We start from the raw sequence: 23,630 nt of genomic DNA, 5'->3' as shown, positions 1-23,630 counted from the left end.
GATTTAAAGCAGGTTGTCCGCGTTCAGCTGCTCCTCTGAAGTCCTCTCAGTCCTCACAGCGCCGGAGTTTGGATCAGCGGAGCTGTTGACGGTGGTTGCTAAGCAACCTATGATCTCGCGAGAGAAAGAGTGACGCTTCAGCGAGAGAACAGGTTTATCAACACTTTACTGATTCAGGTACAACTTTGGGCCTAAATTTTCAGCGTAATCTTTTTGAAGTATTTCTTTCTGATTGATCAGAAGAGGAGAAACTCTGTCAACTAAAACATAACGCGGTTATTTAAAGGAGCTTTTATTCGTCACGTGCTCGTACAGTCAAATGCGAGGTGTTTCCTAATAGTGTGCAACAGCAATAAGACATTATAAAAGGACAAATCTGAAAAAATAAAATAAAATAGAGAATTAGAGAATTAGACAAGTCACAGTGGCGTCAATAACAGGTCAGATATTAAAGTGCAGTGTTTGTTGTGCAGGAGCTAAATAGTGAATACGGCACGTTTTCACACTCATGAGGATTATCTTAATCTTTTATCTGCTTGCTTTTATTTCTGCATCGTCTACTTTTCTATTCGTTGCTTTTATTGTTCTTTTATCCTGTAAAGCGTCTTTGAGTTTTTGAAAAGCACTATACAAATAAAATTATTATTATGATTATTATTTGAAGGGGTTGTCTTACCGTATTGCTGAGGCGGTCATGTGACCATGTGGGATAACATGATGCTGCTCTGGATGCTACTGTAGGTAGCATGTAGCATGTAGCATGCCGTGTACATGTACATGCATGTGCAGCTGACATGCTTTGAGCACCACTAAGGCAGAAAGGTGGTGTAGAAGAGCTACAGACCGTTTACCATTTACATGGACATCTGAACCAGTCCTGACTGATTGTGTTCAGGCTTTGACCTTTCACCCCCCTGACAGCCTTTCCCTCACAGTGGTTCTGCTTCCTTCTGCGACCCGTTGGGACGGATCCAGTGAAGACGCAGCCAGAGTTCTGGATAAGAAACAAACTCCTCATCTTCTAAAATGTGAAGTGCTTCAGATGCTGAGGACCGTTTTGCTCAATAACACCAACAGTCATGTTAGAAAATTTAAACATTTTAATAAATAAAAACTGATGTAATATACACCATTATGAATATACAACTACAACAAGCATACCAAGACATTTGAAATACAAAAAACTGACAGTTCAATTTAGTTGCTTTAAAAGCTTCAGTTTGTAGGAAGAGTGGGGGTGAGCAGGGATTACCATAGCCATACATTCTTGTTAGTGTTTGTGCCAACAAATATAAAAAGCATCATGAGCACGGACTTCTGAGAGGTGGAGAACATCAGAAACAAATCAGAGGTGACACATCTGGACTGAAGGTTTCCATGAAGAGACGTTTTGAGGTACTGAGTTGTCTACACCTGTAACTAACATGTTGTTCTCCAGACGGACTGAAACTTAAACCAGTTCTGCACATCTCAGGAAGACCAAACAGCTAAGAGGAGACAGTGAGTCCAGTTTGTTCTTCTTCTAATTGTATTGCATTTTGTCATGAAAAAACAAAACATGTAATTTAAACTTCTCGTGTGTTGTACGTCCAAAAAGTTGTGTGACTAGTTTGAAGCAGCGTCTTTACAAAACAGTATTCAGATGCTTCATGTGGTCCTCGAGCACAGTAACGCTGCAGGCGGCACCGTCCGGTGGCGGCTTTTGGAGCAGTTTGGCCACAGAGGAACCAAACCTATTGATTTGACCGACCACCAGTCATGAAGTGCACCTGTAGGGGGCGCTAGTATGCTTCCTTGACCTAACAGACCACCTTTAAAGATAAATTCATGGTGAGCGTATCTGATCACTCAGCACCAAACACAATGTGTGAAGTCCAGACCGACAACAACAACAAAACAAAGTCCAGGAAACTTGATGCGTATGTAAAATAATGTCCTATTTAATTTCCTTGCTTTAAATTTTTCAACTCCAAATGTTAGTCCAGTGAGATCCGTGTATTCCCTGAAACAACAGCAGTCGAAGAAAAACCCTCTGACACAGGTGTGAAGCAGGTGGAGGCCCGGCCGCAGAGCAACCTACAGTACAGTACAGGATTGTGTAGCTACATTTTGTCTGAAGCAAGGAAATAACTAACTTAAGAAAAGCACCACAGATGTTATTAAATAGCACCAGTTGTCAGAATGTATATCACGTGTTTGTAGTTTTTTCTTGTTTTCTTGTTGTTTGGCAATGTACAGCACTGAACCGGATGTCTGGAGGAACGTTCAGCCTCCAGCTCGGAGCCGAAGGCCAGCAAACGTTCACCTGGCACATGCTTCAGTTCACAGCCAATCAAACGTCTGAATCCTCCACACGTCAGTTCAAAGCAGCATCACGAAGCACGGCGTCTCCTACACACACACTGTAAATATACGCTGTCAAACATCATCTATCTGCACAGGTGGTGAATGTGATGAATATACATTTAGATTTCTGTGCTCTGCTGTGATACAGATTGCAAAGGAGCACCATAGTAAAGGGGAAAAAAAACAAGTCTAAATTCATGCCAAAGCATATTCAGAGAACACTGCCAGTGAAGCCAGCCTGTCTAAAACAATGAGATGAAATCACATCATAACCCAGTGAGGAGCTAAACTCTGGTCCCCTAAAGCATAAATGAGCAGCGAGGTGAGATGACGCCCACAAAGAACTCAACAGGTACATTTGCTATTCACACCAAATGGACGTCACTATAAAAACTAGTTTGCTGTGTCCTCCTCTGAGTCTGTGTGGTGGACATATACAGTACAGTTTGGTGCACCTTGTTCTTTTGTTCTGTACACAAGCGCACAGCTCAGACAGACGCCATGTTTCTCTACGTTGTGTACGATTCTGCGTCGCTACAGTAGAAAGCAACAAATGGATATAAAAATAATAGAATATAGACTTATACATTCTTTAAAACAAGTACTGTCCCCAAATATAGATACTCATATAACCATTGTGGTTCCATGACAATATAGAGATATATATATATATATTTATGTATATTTATTCAGATATATCATTTTTTTCTCTAAATTTCCTGCAGCTATCATATTAAATTCTTAAACTAATTTCTAGCATGTAGAAGATTTCCATCACTCACATATAGACACTGGTCTGCTACGTCAGGCTATGATGCGTCGCTGAAGCAGACCTACACTACTCAGATCCCACTCCGTCATCAGCACAGACCATGTGCATCATAGTTCATCTACAAAATAGATCATATTTATATATATGGTATGCTCACTTAGAGATTATTTACAGGGTGTTAACGAAACCTTTGTTTTTTTAAGAATCTCAAATCTGTGACGCTGTTTTTGTCGGCTCAGGTTTGGACAGGATGTGATGATAGCTCACTCTGAGCATCTGCTTGTCCTGCACGGCGACAACACCTGTTTGGACTGAGCGTCCAGAACGTGTCCAGGTTAGTGGAGGTGACGTCTCTGCTCAGTGCATGTGTCTGCTGCTGCTGCTGCTGCCCATTGAATAAAACACCATCGTCTGTCTGCTGTTACTGTTTGTCCCCTTTACAGGAGGCTTTTGAATGAAAAAAAGAAAAAGAAATGCACCATGAGGAGTCTGACAGTGTCTATAATAACCTCCTGATAGTTAGCCGGAGCTTCCTGTGAGCTGTTATTTCACCTCAAACACAGAGACGTGATTCGTGATGCGTTTCATCGATGGATCAGTTTGCAGCAAAACATCATGAACATGTGATTCACACGTATCATCACAACACGCGTGTAAATCACTCGTTTTGGTTCAAAAAGTTGTTTGTTTCCCTTTTTCATTTTTTCTGTTTTTTTCTGTTTTTGGAGGGAATGATGGAAATACAGCAGCAGCTGTTGGTGTCGGGCGCAGTGACAGCATCTGAGCAACTAAACATGGTCCATGGAGTCAGAGATGTGATGTGATAGCACCAGAGCTTCTCTGTCAGCATGTGGACCAACAGCCTGCTGGACACGTGCTGGCTAAGCCTTGCTCCAGACCTCCTCAGCTGGAGTCCAGTGATACAGTAATGACAATGTTTTACACATTGCCTTTTAATGAATGATAAAAACTCTTCTAGTTCACGGGGTCTCGTACCGTTCTACCAACTGGTCGTCCCAGAGCACCGTCAGCGGCCGAGTGAGCTCTGATTTCACAGATTCCAGTTTTCTACATTTACACACGTCTGACTGCGTTCTGACAGAGCAGCAGGTCCGACGGGTTCCTTCTTACTGACGCTGCAGGTGGTTTATGGAGGACGGAAACCGACTGGGGTATAAATAACTAAATACATGCAGAAATAATGATGTATTACTGTATCTCTAAATGAACAGCGTTAGTTTTAGTCTGTATGTAGATCAGGTCCGCGGTCTGAAGCCGGACCGGACCGGACCGGACCGGCTCCCTCCGACAGACACAAGAATAAAGAAATGAAGGAAAACAGAAACAACCCACTCAGGAGGCGATGAATGGAAACATAGAAATGATCATTTCTATCAAAATATAGATCTTTTACATAGATGTGTGTGTGTGTGTGTGTGTGTGTGTGTGTGTGTGTGTTGATCTACATACTTGTGTGTTTAGTTATTTACACGTGATTTATTTTCTGCCCTCCATAGCGGGACACGGATGATAAAAGCATCAGAGACGAGCCGTCCTCATCACAGATCAACTAGAACCCGCTGTGAAGGCTGAAGTCCACTGAACTCATGCAGCTGCTTTCATCAGAACTCCTGTACGGGTCCACGTGGGAACATGGAGTTGAGTTATTAGCTGTGCATAAGGCTAACCTCTGGAACACAGCGTTCACAGAAAGCTTCAGTCCAGCTCTGCAGCTGAACACCTTTCACTGGTGTTTGCTTTAAAGCGTTGCAGGAGCGTTGCTGCCATGTTTCCTCACAGGTAGCAGCTGATCAGCAGCGTTCACACCATGCAGCCTGTCACACACACTCTGAACACAGACGGGCTCCTGTGTGGCACATGGACAGGTATACAGTACTTCTTTGTTGAGGCAGATGTCGCCCACCCAGTTCACTCCGTCCTCGCTCTCATAAAGCTACAACCCTCCTCCGCCTCTCGCCTCCTGGAACTTTGCATTTTCAGGGTTTTCTCAACATAAATGTTAAAAAATAAAGATCCACCACCGAAGCGGCACTATGTGCACACCATGTTAGTGCATTTTGGTGTTTCGTTGGTGCTGTTCTGGATGTGGTTTCCCCCAGACAGCGTTTCTGGACCTCCAGCGTCCTCTGAGGGAAACTCTTTAAATATGGACTGGCTTTGTGGAAGAGTCACAGCAGCATCTACATACAAACTATCTCCACGTGGAAATAAAGGAAAAGGGAATATAGTTTTTTATTAATTATTCTCTAACTGCATGCATATTATTGACCAATTTTAATAAAATATGCCATTTCTTATTTTACAATATATAAGACTAATTACATCTACAAATTTCAGGAAGTGTTCAGTTGGCAAAGTGAGTCAGTCAGTCAGGCTCTCTCATACAGGTCATATAGTAGAATAACTCCTCAACAAAACAGTATGATAGATACGAATATGTTGGTACAATATGTACATTACAAGATATGGTTATTGTTAATGCAGTTAGATTGTTTTAAACTCTTTACAGAGCTGATCTAACATCAGCTCCATTATTTTAAAAATGAGTTAAAAAGCCGTCACTGACGTCGTCCCAAACCCAACTCACAGCAGCGTGTTGTCATGTCCTCTATCGTGGTCACAGTCCTGGTTAACACCTATCCTCCATGTCTGAACCTTCCTCCTCACACACACTCATACATGCAACGGCTTCTGTCCTCTCCAGAGGCCTTCACCCACCCGGCGCTCCACCCGGCGCTCCACCCGCTCCCTCAGCAGGACCCCAGCAGCACCAACATCACACGGTCTGGAGTGGAACATTCAACAAAGCAAAATGTCCTGTTGAAAGGAAACCGCGGCACTCTTCTTCTGGTTCCACCCATTAGAAACACGACAGATGGCCGAAGAACAATGATATTCAACAGCTACGAGGCGAAATGACACATCTGAAGGACGCCTGCAGCTTTCTGTGATATCTCTACATGACTGCTGCCGTCACAGAGGCTTCATGGAAGAAGAGTCCCTCGTTTCTCTTTCAGTGTGATTTTGAATCCAACCACCACTCCAACAGCCTCTTCTTTTATATCAAAAATACAAAAATACAGCAATCACTCAGCTTTTAAAATGGAAGTGGCATTTGTCGTGTGATAAGGAAGGAGCGCTCCGTGGTTGGTTAGCTTAGCACCTGAGGCTGCCACAGGGAGCCTCTGTTTGACACTGCTGCTAAAGCACCTGTGATAGGATGGCTTCGTCACTGATAGAGCCCAGTCAGCATCACTTCAGCTAGTGCCTTACAAAGCAAAGCACAGCTCTGCATCCCTGTTCAGGTTGATGTGGTCCTTTAGACCCACAGAGGTGGGCAGCAGCTCGTTGGTAGGATGGATAAACACCAGTGGGTTCATACTGATGACCTGATGCCACTTCATTCTCACTGAATCTTTTGTATTGTCTTTGGAAGTATAGATTGTGGTTTCACATTTGTTACAGATATTAACATTACATTTTATAAACTGTATTTCCACAATAAGTGCATTATTACAGACACGATCATGTCGTCATAAATAAAGGCACTAGCTTCTTTACTCAGACCGCTGCTGCTCTTCACGACCCAGCAGCCCTCATCAGCGCTCCAGGGTTCTGGATGTGGCTGATAGTCAGCAGGACTCCTGGTTTTTTAAACACTACTTTATTTTTGTTCATCTAATAATGTGTGATGATTAGTCTCAAAAGACATGTAAAGTACTTACAGAGGCATTCCCTGCTTTGTTAAATCCATAAATAGATGCAAATGGAAATAAATGCACGTCGCTTCTTCACTCCTGCTGCAGTTTAAAAATCGGATCCGAGACCTCGATACTGCTTTTTCTTTTTTGTTTTTGGAAGCATTTATTGTGGAAATATCTTAACCAAGCAACCGAATTGAGACACTTGCAATGTGGCTGATTTAAGAAGGCCGTGTTGGAGTTGCAGCTCAAAATCACAATAAAAAATGTGCACAAATAAAGAAATAAATACACAAAAAAACGCACATCACCAGTGATATACCGCTCCAGATACGCTTTCTCTCATGTGGCAACGCGTGTTACGGGAACATCTACACGGGAACACGCCTTCTGACGTCACTGAGCACCTTTTGATGTAAACAAAAGAACACAACAGGATGTGGGATTGTTGAAGCACACCCGGGCTGATGGGATGTGACCGAGCAGCAGCGTGAGCACAGATGTTCAGCTGAGCTTCTGATGTTATGGCACTTGCTTTTCTCGTCCAATCATAAATAAAAGTGTATCTCTAGCCCCGTAGCGTACACGTCAGGCTAAACAGGAGCAACGTGACGCTCTCAGTCACCGGAAACAAACCAAACTGTGTGTACCAGTGGAGAATACAAAGAAACCGTTTGGCTCGGGTTGTGGTGCCTTTAATGCCACATACTGTCCCCTCCAGGATGACGGCACCTCAAATGACAAGCACATGAACAGGAACTGATCAAGAGACGCACACACACACGCACACGCACACACACACGCACACGCACACGCACGCGCGCACACACACACACACACACACACAAATAAAAATAAATTATTGGAAATAAACATAAATTTGACACAAGTTCAGCAGGCAACCAACCAGAAGCTCCATTAAGGCCAAAGAAAGCCGGTGTGTTTCTACTATGGCACAAAATCCTGTCCTCCACTACGTGTGATTGGTTTCTGTTCTTCAATTGAGTGGCTTTGTGAATGACTTTCTGAATAGGATTTGGAGCCCTCTAAGCTACCTAAAGTAGAAGAAGTGGAGAAGGAGATGTAAAGCAACAGCAAATGGACAAGATTTTGCTCCAGTGCAAACAGTTGTGAGATCTGAGCAGCTCAGGCTGAAGCCCTGTTGATTGGAGCAGCTGTTTGACTTCAGCCTGAACACAAGGACTTTCTGCCACATTACTGGAACTGAGTCACTGCGTTTAAGTGTTGGCAAAGAAACAAGCCGGTGTGTGGAAAGCAGACGTACAGACAGCCACAATCAGGCCAAGTAAAGGAGTTAAAGGTTGACTTTCTGTCACTCCCTAAACAACAAGCCCTTGTCCTGATCACGGAGCACAGAGCAGCAGAACCGTCGCTCTGCACAGAAACTAAACGCTCAACGTGTGCAACCTTTAAAAAAACAGAACTGCACCAGTAGATCATGTGATAAGAAAAGCAATGAGGAGAGAGGCTAGTTTGTTCTGCTGGCTGATCCTGGTGGTTGTGTGGTTTCGTGTCCTGTGCTCTGAGGTATCAGTGGTAGGAAGTAAGAACACCCATATCTGTGAGGCGAGTTTCTCTGGAGACAATAGACGCTGCTGGCGGAGATGATCCAGGTGCTGTAAACGGAGGCCCTCAGGTTTTTACTTGGTTTTTGTCTTTGGGGGTGAGGGGAGTTTGCTCAGCACAAGAACCCTGACCCGAGCCGGGAGAAGGCTTTCTAATTAAAGATGCTGACTTTGGGTCGGAAACAGGGGTTCAAAAACAAAATGGGAGAAATGGGAGTTGGTAATCAGGTGTTGCCTACTTTTTTAATTAACCTTTTGCACTGGAGTAAAACTTTTAGAAGAGTGGCAGAGCTATCATTTGGATTTGAATCGATTTCCTTCTTTAAAGGGAATACGACTGGATTTAGCGTTCTTGTGCCTTCGGGCTTCCCAATCAGAACTTAATCCAGAGTTTTTCAGAGGAGCCAGAACTCTGGCTCACACTTCAGATGTGCCAATGCTGTGGTTTGATGACCTTGTTGAGACCAACACTTTAATCTCTGTCTTTACTAAAACAATACGTTTGGTTTGTTCAAAGGATTCTTGATCAGATTTCTTGGTCTCTTCACATGTGGTCATCCAGGTGTCTCATCAACACATCAGAGAACACACTAATGCACACTGAAGTGACCCAGGCTGTAGCTACAGAACCACCACATCTGAATGAGGACATTTAGAGAAGTTCCCCTTCGCCAATAATAAACTGCAAACATCTATAAAGTGAGCGTGTTGTTTTACCCACTGGGATGTAGCTGCTGCAGTTTGATTTTGGAACGGGGTGGCGTGTTGCACGACCTCATCCTCACGGGCTTTCAGAGCAGGGTGGCATGGTCTAGGTCTATGTTGTCCATGCTCGCCAAAATAGCCTTCTGGTCCTCCCGAGGTGGGCGGCGGTACAGCAGAGCAGAAAAGCGAGTATATGGGTCATGGAGGATGGGCCGTTTCTTCTTCTTGCGGAGGTAGAGAGCTTCTTCGGGCTGGAGTACCTGAGAGGTGTAGGCCTGCTGGGTCTGAGAGGTGGAGACACCTGGAGGAGGACAGATGGAAAGGCAGGTCACAGCCACCACAACTAGCAGTGGCAACGTTTACTGGCACTTCTAACCCACTGACTGTTCTACCACCATCCTTCCCTAAAGCAGTGCTGTTACTTCTGAACCAGGGCACAGAGAGAGACTGAAGGAGTTCTGTGGTGGATGTATCCAAAGTTCTGGTTGTGGTTGTGTTTCCAGGTTTCTGGGTTCATGACTAAACAGTGGATCTGTCTGAAGATAACAAAGTCTACAGTATCTGTCACACCTACCATTACAATCTAACCTGAACACGTTATCTGGTTTATTATATCTGTCTTAGTATTAATAGATGGATGCATGTTTGTGGCGGAGCACATGTGTAAAAGCAGTTCATACAAGACTGAGCAACACAAAGCTCCCAGCAGTGGCACGAGCTGACCTAGAAGAAGGTATTTACAAGTGAATGACATCATTCTTAGTCCTGGTTTTCTTGATCCAGGACTCGCCTCGTCCATTTGCACAATGAATCAAAATGCAAGAAAATATTTTAACACAAGATTTAAATGCAAAGACTCATGGATCAGCTGTCAGCGTCTAGATACGGATCACGTGTTAGAAATCCCAGAATCCCCTGCTGTCACACTCATTCTTTCTACACCAGGTGCCCTGGTGTCGACCGCTCTGTCCATCACTGATGCACAGAGAGTCTTCTTCCTGAAGGGGGCGTGAGCAGCAGCTCAGCAGCATGAACAGCTGGAGGCGCTGAAACATCAGGGCTGGAACAGAGTCACACAGTCTGAAGCCATCTTTGTGGTATTTGGAGCACATTCTGGGAACGTGTATGACTTTAAACACTTTGCTCTGAAGGGGCTCAATATCGGACCTTTAAAAGACAACAAGAGCCACAGAAACTAAACACAGCGTTCAGCATGTTCTGAGGACAGCTCGCTCCACAGTGGTTCTTATCTATGAGCAGTTCTTGATCTAATCTGATGTGGCACACCCAATGTTTTTGGTTTCTTCCATTTTTGTTTTTCACTTCCAGCTGTGGTTCCTCAGAGCTGTCACACATCCACTTTCATGAGCAGCTCAAACGGCAAAGCGTCAGGCTGCAAAAGGCTTCAGGGCAGAGACCTGATGCAGGCTGGAGGTCAGAACATCAGGTGGTACCTCCAGGTTGACCACAGACGGTTCCTAAAGTTCAACTTCTGCTTCTTTGGCATAAAAGTCATTTAGAAATATCAGATCAAACTTTAACATCTCACATTGATCTTTATTGAATAGTTAGCCTGCTCCATAGCAACAAAGCCAGGCCCACATGGAGACGGTCTGGAGCAGTGCAGCTGCCTGAATGAGCCGTGGTTTGGTGGGATCTGGTGAAGAACTAAACACTTGGGCTGTCTCAGGATGTTCCACTGTTTGGAATATAACAGAATACAAACACCAACCCGTTCTAACCTCCTACCTGATAATAACATGACGAGCAGATCTTAGAGCTGCCTGACAGACGACATCATCCTGCTGTAGGAGAACCATGCAGCTACCTTCTGGCCTCCTGCTGTTGCAGGTTATACATCATCCTATTGAAGTGATCAGATCAGTGCTGAGTGGAGCCACGAGATGCTCATGAGTAGCAGCTGCAGACAGCTGTTGACCTTCCACATCAGGAACTTGTCACAGATGCAAGTTGGCCTGAATGTTCACAGGACCGGCCTCCAAACTGGGCTGGAGGTCCAGCTTTATCAGCATGTAGGAAACAGAACAATGGAGGCTTGTTATTGTTGTCTATATGCTGAATGTTACATTTAAGACAGTGATGTTACCCAGAAGGCTTTCAGAGGGGAAAACATGGCGCTTGTTGTTCTCAGAGTTTAACCAACCAGAGGAAAAAGGATTCTCAGGTCAGGCTGGAGCACACCACCTCATTCACAGCCTCTCATCGTCCAAACAGACTGAATGTTCTCCACCACTGTGTCTTCATCAGATTCAACATGGACAGACATGATCTCAGCAGGTCAGTGAGCCACACAGAGCTCTCTTCAAAGTCGTGTTGACACTTTGATAAAACTAAAAGATGCAATCAGAACACTTCCCTGGTGCTGAAAAGTCTCACAGACTTTATTGTTCTGACCTGAAGTTGGCGACCTGATCTGCAGCTAAGTGGCTGAAGCTGTATGAACCGTGGTGCGTTCACTGACTGCTGCTGCATCACTTCAGATGCTCTTGTGCTGACTGTGGACAGTGTGGGATCCAGTGGTACTGATCCGGCACCAGTCAGGACAGCTTGACCCCTCTTGCATTGTCTTTTTAAAAATGTAAATCAATTTTTAATATTTATAAGATGCCAAACCAGCACGCGGTGTCACTAAATCCCACTGGGGTTTGGCTTCTGTTGTGTTCCTGACAGATGCAGAGCGTGTTTCACAGCCCAGTTTGGACCGGACCAGTACAAACAGGACGTCACCAACACTCAGAAACAGCAGCTGCTGTCTCATGCTTCGGCAAATGGAATGAAAACGTGACTCTTCACCTTTCTGCCAAGTGTTTTGTGCAACTTCATCCTTTGGAGACGTCCAGCCTCCAGGCAGAGCATCCAGCCTTCATTCTCAGTAGTCGTGAGTTAATCATCAGGTTGTAAAACACATCTCTGCTTCACCCCCTCAGCTGTTCTTCAATCTCCAGATTCAGTCAGTACCAGCTCCAGAGGTGTGAGACCAACATGAACAACCTCCGGCTGTACGATGACAGACACCAATCTGTTCCTGTTCCTCCTCGCTCAGGGCAGACAGAGACTGAACTAAACTTCAGCGCTAACTGCTGTTTTAACTGCTGCCCAAACTAGAGTGTAAATAACATGACAATGAATCTGTGACGCTGATGATCCTGAACCTATTTTACAAACTGCCAGATTAGACCAAACAACAGAAATGGAAAACAAAAGGCTACAGCAGAACCGGGCATGAACCGACCAGGCCCAGTGGCAGGTTGGGCTGTAATGACAGGTCCAGTCTGGTCCTGGTCCTGGTCCAGGGACCTCCAGTGTTCAAAGTGTAAAGACGGGATAATAAAGAGGAGGACGGTTCATACCTGCTTTCTTTCTGGTCTTGGAGTTATTGTTGTTTATCGTCATCTTCTTGGCCTTTTTAATACGTTGGTATCTCAGTGCATCAATCCTCTCAGACCCCGAAAGGGCACTCGGCGCACCTCGACGTTTTCTGGATGAATAAGAGAGAGAGAGGGAAAGGCGGGTAACTCCAGGCCAACCGTGGTCCGTGCACTGTTCTTGCACTACGGAGTGCAACAAAACCCACACAGCCTCAGAACAGCACTGCTCGTGCTAAGCAAGAGGTGCAGCACATTGCCAGAGGATCAATGTGAGTCACCTGAAGCTGTACTCTGAAATACAGCCGCCGGTTCTGTTTTCAAAGGTTTGAAGAGCAACATGATTTACTGACCATCATGTTGAACGTCATCTGGATTTACCAACAGCCACAAAGGCTGTAATTCAGAGAATGAAATCCAGTTGGCATTTTAAATTGTCCACCTTGAAATTTCTTTGCCCTTCAGGGACACCTAAGATTTAGTTTTGCTCAAATTGATCCAAAGATCATCCAAAGAAAAGCAAAGTATTTCACAACCCCTGAAATCATCTGTGTACCTCATGGTGTAGGCTAGGTCAGCAAGGAAAGTTCTGGAGAAGATACGACACGGAGAAAGACTTGCACTGTTGGTTTCAGAGGAACATTTTTGTTTTTAAATGAAGGATACTTTGAAGAAGAAAGACTTCCAGACTGATACGTCTGCAGGTTGGATGTTTACTGTAAAAATTTACCACTCTGAAAATAACAGATGCAAATGCCCCCTTGGTGTGGGGTATGTATGTCGTAGCTGCCTCCCATTCATGGAGGCACGTATGAGTCGGCAGCCCACAGATTTCTGCCACAAACACACACTTGGTTCTCTCAAGGCACAGAAAACAATTAGCATTACAGAGAGGCCATCTTCCCACCGCGGCTGCAGAGAGAAACCGAACGTCATTAGTAGAGGGGGAGAATCACAGCTGAGCAACAAAGCATCATCAGTATGTGTTCATAGACATGGATACTGTCTACAATGGGCTTCACCATGCTGACAGGGGGAGAGATGGCGGGAGGGGAAAATGACTACTCGGGAACAGTCACATAATGAAAAATAAGCCAAAGAAAAGCGAAGCACTAGGACAACAAATGTAACAAGAATTTATCCATATAATTGTTTAGTTTTTGTAACGGAAGAGCAATATTTAGCGATGGCATGCATGGCAGTTTGCACATGGAACACGACTTTAAAGGGGAATACATTCAGAAGCACTTCATTGGGCAGTTCACTCCAACAAAAGGGGCTCCTCAACCCCCCATGTGCCCCTCCTCTACAAAATATTTGTTCCTTAGGATTACAAGAAGTGCATAAGCTGCTTTGGCAGGACACTTGCTTTACATGGAAGTGAGAACTGTTCTGCAGTCCAAACTCACAAGTGCAGTTGTATATTTACAGTAAATGGACTGATTCATGCTGTGCACAGATGCTTTATGCACAGATGCTTTATGCAGGGAGCCACGGCCATGTGTCCACCAGGAATCTGTCTGAAGAGTTTTGGGCTAAAGAGATGCTGTGGAAAGTGATCTGCATGGCTCCTGCTGCTGCTCTGTCGCTGCTCAAACCCTCAATCTAATGCATTTCATTTATTTATTTGTTAAAGCTGTAATGTTTTTAAGTCCTTGCTGAGAACTGAACACATGCTGAGCTTTCATCACTGCCAGGAACATGCAACAGCATTCCTGCTTGACGGACAAACAAAAGCAGCTGTTAATGATGGCTCCCAGTGGACACACAGCTTCAGGTGACATCACAACGCCAATCTCACAAAATATTTCTGTTGCTTCAAAATATTTTCAGCTGGTGTCACACAATATAAGCATCTGTCAAATATAAATGGCACAATGTGTCACGCTTGAGAAGAATGCTAAGAGCGTTTCTACAAACTTATGTGAGAATAAAGGATGTTGACGTGGAGAGAAGTCCACTTTCTAAAGGTTTTCATAATTACACCTTCTAATAATCCATAAAGTACAAAAGAGACGAGACACCAAACATAAACTGGTGCACATACTAGCTGAGAACAGCGTATTGGATTCTGTTATTGTCTCATGGATGTAACTCCACTTCAGGGACGATGCATCTGATGGACCTCACTGCTGGGTGTTTGTGATAAAGGAAGGAATGACTGAATAAACGCTCATTATTTTTGCTGGTCAGAAGTCAAAGTACAGATGAGGCTGGTCCTTCAAATCTGTACTGAACACATCATCAGATGTAGGAGGATGAGGAGGCCAGGAGGACTGGGAGCAGCTCATGTTCACTTCCTGCTGGATGCTGGATCCAAACAGTGAGTTGGAGGAAAGGTGTTCATTCCCCATGTTGCTGGCACATCAAAAGGCTCCCCCAACAGAGCCTGTCTGCTGTGTGCAGCACACAGTCCTTTCACAGCTGATAGCAAAGTCTCAGCACCTCATTATGGGCCTTAGTTCAGCCTGCAGTAGCTGAGAAAAGGGGCCTGCAAAGAGATCTGGGCTAGAGCTGCAGCCTGAGCAGTCGAGACATGTAGGAAATTAGACAGGATCACACAGTCACAGATCCCATCCTGAGGACCAGGGCTGTGTGGGAAAGATGGCTGACTACTGGGCTGAAGGGAGGAAGAGGAAATGATGCACAAACTAACTGTCGTCTTGACGAGCAGTTCTTTAGTTCGACTACGTATTTAGTATTTAGAGCGAACAAGGGAATGAATTCAGATCTTTCTACATGGAGACCCTGATGGTCCTCCTGCCGGACTCGTCTCACTGAGCTGCAGCAGAACGGACCTGGGACCAGAGCAGATAGAGCAGGCCATGGTCATGAGGAGATCTTGAAATCATGTTTGTTATTTTCACTGAAGAGTTGTGAAATTTAAATGAGTAAAGGCGAACTCTGAGGAAAAAAGCCATTAATCTTGCTGCTTAATTATGGTATGCTACCATCTAGCTGGATGTGGACTGCATTGATCTGGGTGCTGAGGAAGAGCCTCATCAGGATAAATCAATAGAGAAGTCTGCAGAGGGCTGAGCTTGTACTAAATGCTGCCAAACTGCAGCATACTGTCAAAACTTATCACATTACAGGAGACCTTTAGGCAGTTTGTTCCTGCATCAGCAGTCGTTTAACTTTGAGCTCGTCTGAACCATGACACACAATCAGCCAGTGAGCAGGAGTCACATTCAAAGTGTTTGTGATTCTTAGAACCATGCAGTTGGAGTAAAGTCCAGTTGGTCCAAACCGAATGTTCTGCACCAAATGCTATCTTAAAATGTATCACATACCAAATGTTTAGCTTTGCTGGATTTAACTTTGCAAGCAACGATCCAAGTACAAGACATGTGCTTGAATAAATACACATTTTTAGCAGTTAGATGAGATCACTGTTGAATAACTTGTGTGCACACCTGAGATCTATTTATCTGTGCTTAGGTGTTCAAGTTAGGGAATTAAACATCTGCTTATGATTGTAATCAGTTAGCAAACAACTCAAGCATGAAATCATGTTGGTGATACATATCTGACCTGATCTATCAGCTACACGATGGCATATGCATATCTGTCAGAATGCATACTGTACTTAAGACTGCAGAACTTAAAATGCATAGCCACTTTGAAAAAAAGGAAAAAGGAAAGAACTGAAATGAACTACACATGTTGACTGAAGGAAGGAACAAATCAAACAAAGACTCAAAGTCTTGTATTCCCCTTTAAAGGACGAGGTGATCAAAAAAGTCCCACCTGCTAACCCCCCCCTTTCAGACATGGATCCAACCCTTACCTATTGCGGTGTAGAGGACCTGGTCACAACAACGCTGCCCAGATAGCTGAGATCAATCAAAAACAAAGCAGGTAAGACTCCAGGAGCCATCAAGAACCACCACACTGCCCCTAATTCATAATGATGGAGACATTGCAGTACATGAGAAGCGGACAGGCCCTGTGACACACTTTGCCCAACAACCTTTCCTTGGTCGTCAGACCTGGGGGTGACCTGGAGGCAATTAAGGGGGTTGGGGAGACGAGGGTTAAAGAAAGGGAAGGGGAAGTAGGGTAGGAAGAAAATCTGAGAGATTGGAAGGTAAGGGAGAATTGGTCATGCAATCAGGTTACTAAGGCTGAGGATGGGCCGCAGGGCCTGCCAAGATGGACTCTTCTTAAAGCATCCTTCTGCATGATAAAGGCATCTTCAAAGGCTTGGAGCTTGACATAACAATGGGTGTTTTGTCTGGGAATCAGTTGGATGAATATTTTAGGATTCCTCCTGTTAGGTGAAAGCAGGGTAACGCATGATAACAGATGGAAAAACAGGGATCCTTGAGTGATATCTGCAAATTCCCAGGCTTTTAGGGGCTTGTGCCAAGCAAGTTACACACTGCACAGGCCATGGTATACTTCATTCACTGTAGCCCGTAAAGGTCTGAAACAGAATCTGTGAAGCGAATGCATTGTCTTTCAATTCAGCATGTAATTGGTCTTGTTTGGAATTTAGTTAACTTCTTGATGTTTTCACTGAAAAACGCTTCGTGTTTTTCTCAGTGATGGTTTTGGAACAATGCTTCACAGATTCATTGGGTGAATTCCTCCAACTTGATGTCTGACATGAAAAGCAGCATTGACCAATTGAAACTAAACTGCAAACTTCCAGCGTTCACCAAATGAATCATCACAACAAAATGGTTTCCTTCAACCATACACTGGTCATTTTTCATGAAGTGTAGTCAAATGAAAGAAGCAGAAACTAAGCTACAGAGCTAATTTGCCACAGAGATGATTTTAAAAACTGATGGATATCAGACAGCACTTCAGTGACCAACATGTCAGAGCAACTTCACACATCAAAGCATTATGGGTTGGGGCAGATGACTCAAATGGTATCCCTCTCTGCATGCCTAATGGACCTACCCTGAAGCTGACAACTGGGGTGGAGAGGGCTCAGATGGAAGGATCTCCTCCTCAGTCCTCCTCTGAGATGGCATCTGCCCAAATATGTTGCTGCTTTCCATGGGGGGTGATGGGGACTGGGAAGCTGGGTAGCTGGTTGCAGAGGTGGCAAAGGCCATGTGGGAACGGTAGCTGGGGCTTGCTCTCCTGCTACCCTGGCCTAGGGCAGGTGAGGAGGAAGGGGAAGATCTCCTGGAGAAGCTGGCTGTGGAAGGAGGGAGGAGTGTAATCTCAGACATCTCTGGGGGTATGGGAGGGTGGACGATGCTGGGACGTGGCCTGGGACGCACTACAATCTCTGGGGAACCCTCATGAGAGCTAAGGGGGCTTTGGGTGAGCGGTGAGAGTCGAGAGGGCTGGAGAACCACCTGCTGCATGCCGGGATCCATCCTACGAGCCTGTCTGGGGCTGAAACGAGGGGTGGTTTCAAACCATCGCGTGTCCAAGCTACTGAATGTGCTAGGGACGATATGGGCCATTGGATCGGTGTAAGGCAAAACTGGCACACCCATACCGTGGCTTGTGTGTCTTAGCTGCCCTAAATGTGCCTCTTGCATAGCTAAATGCTTGGCTGGGGAGCCATGAGGCTTGACCTTGCTGGGAGACTTGCTTGAATGGCTCTTTGGGGCTTCCAGTGGCAGGACAGCTGGGTAGGTGGGCATTGGAAGGGGGGACGGCTGAAAAGCACTAAGGGGAAGAACATGAGGCGGAGGGGGGTAGGGGGAGTCGTGGCGGAGATGCAAAGGGTGATGCGGTGGAAAAATGAACTGGGGCCCCTCCAGACTTGCAAAGGTGAAATCCAGTCCCTGCCAGATCTCCGGTGACCGAGAGGAGGAGGTGAGGGTCAGAGGAAGGGGGAAACCAGAGACAGCATACTGTGGAAAATCACCCTCTCCCATTTCTTCAGGAATCATGGGGTGACCAAAAGGACCTTCAGCAAGGTATGGAGGGGAGGACATGACGGAGCTGAGAGGGCTGGTATCAGGCATGTAAAAAGGAGGAGGAGGATCATGATCTCCAGGGGGGCCCAGATAGCCATAGAAAGCCCTGTGGTGGAGAGAACCTCGGATCTGCCCTGTGGCCTGGAGCCGACTGCTCTCCATGATGGTCATACCTTCGAAGGGCCTGTGGAAACGAGGGCTGTAGGCTGGAGGTTGCAGGTAAGATTCCTGACTTGAGATTGGGGAAATCTGGTGAGGCCGAAGGGGGGCCATAACTGGTGGCAGAGGCCTGGGATCGTCATTCTCTTCGTCTGACTGTCGGAATTCAGGATAGAGATCTGATTCTTCCACAAAGGGGAAGCCCTCGATTCGCCGGGGCTTGACAGACATTTCTGCATCAGTTGGATCTATGACAAACCGTCCGTCTGGGCCCCGGCTGATGAGTTCAATGGGTGTGGTTGCCTCCGCTTCATGCTTGGAGATGGTGTACTTCTTGCTTGTTATTGCTCTTTTGGTCTTCTTGTATAGTGATAGCTCCTCCTTCTTCCCTGGGCTTGGGGGTGGTTTCTTTCCACGCTGGTCATGACTATCTTCAGATGATTCTGATGGGGAAGCCTTTGAACGAACGCTCTCTGGGCTCACCTTTCCTGAAGATGACCTAGGAGAAAGGAACATTGGAAAATTCAGAAACCTTGTGCTTAGTGGAAAGCAAAGCTTCACTGATGTGCCTGAAAGCGGGTTTGGCTGCAATAGACATGAAGCAAAGGAGACGTTATTGAGATAAATGTGGTTCCATTCACAGGACTGTGTTCTGCTTCAAAGCACCGCTTTCAACAAAGAACTACGATCAACAGGTGAAAATATGTCTGCTGTTATTATGAACAGTAAGATTAAAGACACAAACGCTCAAATGTACAAATTAATTAACAGCCTGAAATTAAGAAGCTTTTCTTTGCTTTCCCTTTAATGTGTTTTCACTGCGGCCCACCGCGGCCATGTGACTGGTCGCTGCTACTTCACCAACTTGTAGATTCAGTCTGGAAACATGGTTTGTTCAGAAGGTGACATTGATCAGAGTGTAGATGCAGAGCTTTGGTTGTGTCAGGACGGTGCACAGCAGAAGGGAAATCACACGACACACAACAGTGAGCGGAACACTACATCATGCATAACGAGTAGGAACACACTGAAAACAACAAACTGGTTTATCAGTCTAAAAACAACTACATCCCACTTGAACACTTTATTCTACAAATGTACGTTTGTTTTGGTATATTTTTCTTGTGGCTCTGTACGATGGAGCATTTGTTTGGAAAATAAATAATCAAATATGTTAAGTTTAAAGCTGATTAAAAGCTAATCATCAGTGTGTGTGTGTGTGTGTGTGTAGTATGGTTATATTTGACCAACAACGAACAAACAAAAGTTGTGAAAGCCTGATTGGTTCCTCGTATTCTGGGACATGGCCTCCATCACGATGCAGTGACAGGAGCAGAGGAAACACAAACCACATGTGGTGGAGGTAGCATAGCCACACGGTTCTGATTTGTGGGAGTTCATGTGCGACCCCTTCACTCAGGAATAAGATCCAAATAGTTTAATTCCCTTTAAACTTCTTCACATCTATATAGTTTGAAACTAAAGGACTTGTCCTTTCTGAAACATGGTTTCCCCAAACCTATTAAAAATAGGGAACGATTTTACTGTTAAGCTAAAGTTGAACGTGAGCAACGGTCACAGTTCTTCAGACGATGCCTGTAGACTGTGTGTGAAGCACATCCTCATAAATAAGTGAAAACGAGCCACGGAGGCAGCGAGGCTCTCTGGAGTGACGCTCTGATTCTGTTTGCATGTAAATCTACCAGCATGGAGTCAAGCTAGTGAAAAACAACTCGGGCCAAAACCTAAATGTCTATGACTATGTCACATGGAAGGAAGAGTTTTCATGACCTTTAAAAAGTCTGAGGTGGTGCTCATAGACAGCAGTGTAACCGATGACACTGACTGTTGGACCAACATCTGTCTAAAGCAGCACAAAGGTCCATTTAGTGATGAAAGACAGTTGAATCTGTGGTCTTCTATGAGCTGGAGAACTCCTCTATGACACCTGAACATCCTGTCCAAGACTTTACATGTGCAGGAGCTGCAGTGTGTCACAACATCAGCCTGCATCTGTGTGGACTTCATATAATAAGCACATAAAACTCTTTAAAATAGGTGGTATGAAGTGCTTTCCCAGTGGAAATGACTGCATGAAGTGTACGTATAAGAAAGAGGAAATGAAACCAGAGTTTGCTTTGAAGCCACAGTCACTTTATTCAGTGATAGAAGGAGACATTTAGCTGAGCCTCAGCAGAATCAGCCCGGCTGCTGCTCACACTCACTTTCTTATAAACAGCATGGACAAAGTAGCTGCAAATGAAAAACACTGTTAATGCAAAACTATTCTAGATCACTTCCCAGGGTCCAGGGCTGGCTGTGGTTTCTGCTCATAAAACCTATAAATCACTAATCCTTTTATTTTTCTCCTTTCTGGTCGGGTTGAACATAACGGTGTCGATTACAACATTAAAATCACTGACTTCAGTTTGTTCAGACAACAGGCTTTTATCTGTAAAACCACATTCGCTGGTGTCTCTAATGATGCTACTGTGTCCCTGTTTCTCTCTACAGAATACCTGCAACAGGAAGAGTGGCCAGATGACAACATGGCAGATATAGAAAAGCCAAATGTTGGGTCCTGTGCTTCGCTCCTCACCTGGTGCTTCATGAAGAAATGTTAACTCAGGAAATGCAGCAGTGAGAGCCTCTCCAGCTGAATTAGGATGCTGTGATGACTACTGATGCTGTATAAATCCAGGTCCTCTAGATTAGCTCATTACACATTATTGACATAATTATACAATTAGATGAAATGCAGACAGTGTTTTCCATGAGCGTAGCGATGCAGCAGCCAGCGCCGATGTTACAGTCATTACAAGTTCAAAATGACAATTAAAGACCTGGACTTCCAATCAAAGCATAATACTGCTGGACAAAGTCAAGGAAAAACGTGAGTGTGGCAGCATCTGAGATGAGAAAGGACCAGCGGTGAAGTCTACCAGTCACAAGAGTCACCAACACAAGAGCTTAGAAATCAAACAGTGATCTATGTGAATGTGCTGCACTTTGTATCTCCGCTGTAGAGGTTTGAGGATACGAGGAATCGCACAAACAAGCACACATTAAGGTCACGAGCCGGGTCAACTTTAAAAAAGGAAAAGGAAAAACCTAAACATTTTGACATGAATCATTTCAAATGTTAGTTTTCAGTCTGACTGGAAGGAAACAGAAACGAAACACCTGAACAGGTATTCAGCTGAGTGCCTTAGAAATCCCCTCCTAGCTATTCACGACCCTCTGGTGCAGATAGATGAACACGCAGGATGATTAGGTCAGCCAGCAAGTGTCCATGGATGGAGATCCCTAAGACGTTTAGCAAAATGGACCCTGAGGTTTCCTTTCAGTTTCAGGTTCCTTCCTTTAACCCTGTGACATCGGGGACCGTTTGTGAAGCTGACAGGCAGCAGAATGTACTTTTTAGTGGCTGCATTTAATGCTGGAGCTAAACCAGACCTTGGGCCTTAACTTTGGGCCTGTTGTGTGTTCAGTATCTGGACCAGCACAGTGCGGGGAGTATGTTCACATTTACAGACTACAGTAGACTCTGGAGGAAAACATTTTAAGCAACTGATGTATGAGGGCACTTTAAGACTTTCTCAGCCTCACGTGGAAACAAGGAGCATAACTGTATAACATGAAGCCTTACATCTCATCCACAGAAACTCAAATGTTTGAAGCATTAAAGGAAAAAAGGGGAGGAGAGCTTGAAGCTGGCTGCTGTGGCTCCAGGACAATGAGTCCGTCCACCCAGCGCTGGTGGCAGAAGAAGCCAGATGTGGCTTTGAACTGTTGCCCCATGTTCCTTCCTCAGTCCACCCGTCACCGTCTGGTTTCTGCTTCCCAAACTGAAACCCTCCTTGGGTAGCCGTTCTCACAATGATGATGTAGTCATCCCTGATGCTGAGGAGCATCTGGAGGCTCAAGATGTGACCTTCCAGGAAGGAACAGGGAAGCTTCAACATCGGTGGACCCGTGGATTGAAGCTAAAGGAGACTCTGTTTACTCCTCTGACGTTTTCTGGGGAGGCTGAGAACTTTTTCGGTGCCTTCATAGTTTAAACTTGCAGAGCGGCTCTCTGCAGTGCATGTGCACCACGTTGGCCTTGACCAGTAGGATCATGATGATAAAGCAGAACTCTGGCAAAGCCCCTCGCTGATTGTAGAGGAGCAGCAGCGATGCAGCAGCTGCTGTGTGAATGGTCCACTTACGGTACTCATTCAGTGTTTCTACAGAGCTTCAGCCAGCAGACAGCGAGCTGTGGAGAGCAGACAACTGGGACTCAAGCCGCCAGCCTCTCTGAGCTCTCCTCACAGATTATGTGTGATCTGTATGAAAACCTAGAAGTGCAGTAATGACAGCTCACCATCCAGGAGGTGTTTGTGGGCTTGTTGCTGTTGGTGCAGCTGAAGATATATTCTACTCATCTATAACTATTAAAAAGCCAACAAGCACATTTCCTAAAACATCAAACAATTCCTTTAACAAATACAGTAAAGTACAGTAACTGATGGCACAGATAAAGAACGATTTTATTGTTTGGAGAGAAGTCCCTCATGGTTCAGATGTACAGCTCAATGACAGCAGGCCTGTGATGGAGTTAAAACTCTGATGTTCTCTCTCCGTTCATCAGCTGCTGCAGACTTAATGGTGCAATGACTGAATTATCATTAGTGTGCAATGAATGTATGTGTTCCCTCAACACCTGACAGCATCAGAGGAGACCTGGTCGCCACTCTAGTGTCTGTACATCAGAAGAGAAGACCAAGGGTGAGCTCTGTTAGCTTAGCTTAGCATTAAAACTGGAGGCAGAGGGAAACAGCTGCTTGGCTAAAAGCTCCACAACACAAACACTGCGTTTTGCTTAAAGCATGCAAAGCCTGAGAGTGTAACTAAAGAATGAAGCTGATAGGACGGTGGGCTGGATAAACACAGTGACCGTTCAGGGTAACGGAGGTGTTTCACATCAACAGGTCCAAACAGCCAACACAACAATCTACAGATGATATGTTCTGTTATCTGCACCAGCTGTCCTGAATTTGTTCTGATCTTGTCATCGT

At 45.1% G+C, this 23,630-nt stretch overlaps 1 protein-coding gene across 2 annotated transcripts in view; it reads right to left on the bottom strand.

The window, feature by feature from the left end:
* Positions 1 to 9,217: 9,217 nt before the first annotated feature.
* The window catches only part of igsf9bb (immunoglobulin superfamily, member 9Bb), a 149,286-nt gene continuing 134,873 nt past the window's right edge, over positions 9,218 to 23,630 (bottom strand). For both annotated transcript variants that reach the window (XM_008282644.1, XM_008282643.1), the window contains exons 18-20: positions 17,432 to 19,069; positions 12,503 to 12,630; positions 9,218 to 9,432 (exon numbers count right to left, since the gene is read on the bottom strand). In XM_008282644.1, the coding sequence (XP_008280866.1) occupies positions 9,218 to 9,432; positions 12,503 to 12,630; positions 17,432 to 19,069 (1,981 nt within the window). The remainder of the gene's footprint in view (positions 9,433 to 12,502; positions 12,631 to 17,431; positions 19,070 to 23,630) is intronic.

This window comes from Stegastes partitus, unplaced genomic scaffold (genome assembly GCF_000690725.1).
Source record: "Stegastes partitus isolate 25-593 unplaced genomic scaffold, Stegastes_partitus-1.0.2 Scaffold280, whole genome shotgun sequence".
In the NCBI taxonomy this organism is placed as follows: domain Eukaryota; kingdom Metazoa; phylum Chordata; class Actinopteri; family Pomacentridae; genus Stegastes; species Stegastes partitus.
Note: the sequence above shows the minus strand (reverse complement) of the source record. Positions and strands in the feature narration are given on the sequence as shown.